Source organism: Limulus polyphemus, unplaced genomic scaffold, assembly GCF_000517525.1.
Source record: "Limulus polyphemus unplaced genomic scaffold, Limulus_polyphemus-2.1.2 Scaffold7207, whole genome shotgun sequence".
Classification (NCBI taxonomy): Eukaryota; Metazoa; Arthropoda; class Merostomata; order Xiphosura; family Limulidae; genus Limulus; species Limulus polyphemus.
The window spans coordinates 39,902-40,646 of NW_013672817.1; the positions used below are offsets into that span (position 1 = coordinate 39,902).

The 745-nt window shown below is 36.2% G+C and overlaps 1 protein-coding gene across 1 annotated transcript in view; it reads left to right on the plus strand.

The window, feature by feature from the left end:
- The window catches only part of LOC106474424 (calpain-7-like), a 15,505-nt gene that overhangs the window by 12,657 nt on the left and 2,103 nt on the right, over positions 1-745 (plus strand). Inside the window, exon 9 of the mRNA XM_022402731.1 lies at positions 60-287. Within this exon, the coding sequence (XP_022258439.1) occupies positions 60-287 (228 nt within the window). The remainder of the gene's footprint in view (positions 1-59; positions 288-745) is intronic.

Below are 745 nucleotides of genomic sequence, written 5' to 3' on the forward strand. Positions count from 1 at the left end.
TTTATACTTTTAAAACATGCGTATGACCAGCATGTTTTTTTTTTTTCTGCTTTTTCTAGAACATTGATTTACATGCTCTCACCGGATGGATCCCCGAACGAATCCCCATTAGACCAAATGATTCGGAATTTAACAAAGAAAATGTTTTTAAGATGCTGTTTGATCGCCACCACAAAGGTGATGTGCTTGTTACCATGGCAACAGGAGAGATGAGCGATGTTGAGGCTGAAAGAACTGGCTTGGTTCCTACCCATGCTTATGCCATGTTGGATGTGCGAGAGATTATGGTAAACGTAAACACAGTATTTGTCTGCTAGAATTTTTGGTTCAGTACTTCACCACTAGGAATGCTATACTGTGGTTATTTAATGTAGTTTACTTTTCTTTTTTTTTTGTCAATCAATGTGATTAGAAAAGAGCTTCAGACTTTTTACATGGATTATAGATGGATTTCATCTTCTGATTGTATAATGTAATGAAGTAAAACAAAGTAAAAGTCATCATTCTTTATCAAGATTAGCCCAGAGTCCCAATATAAATCAATTTAAATTGCTGTGAGATTTTCTGAAATGTAATCTGGGGGCCTAAATGATTTCTACGTAGATTTAGAGCTGTTTTCCAAGAGGGGTGGAATCTGTTTTACCATCTGTATACCAAAGATTGTTAGTACGTCCTGTGTTTTCCCAAGAGGGGTGGAATCTGTTTTACCATCTGTATACCAAAGATTGTTAGTACGTCCTGTGTT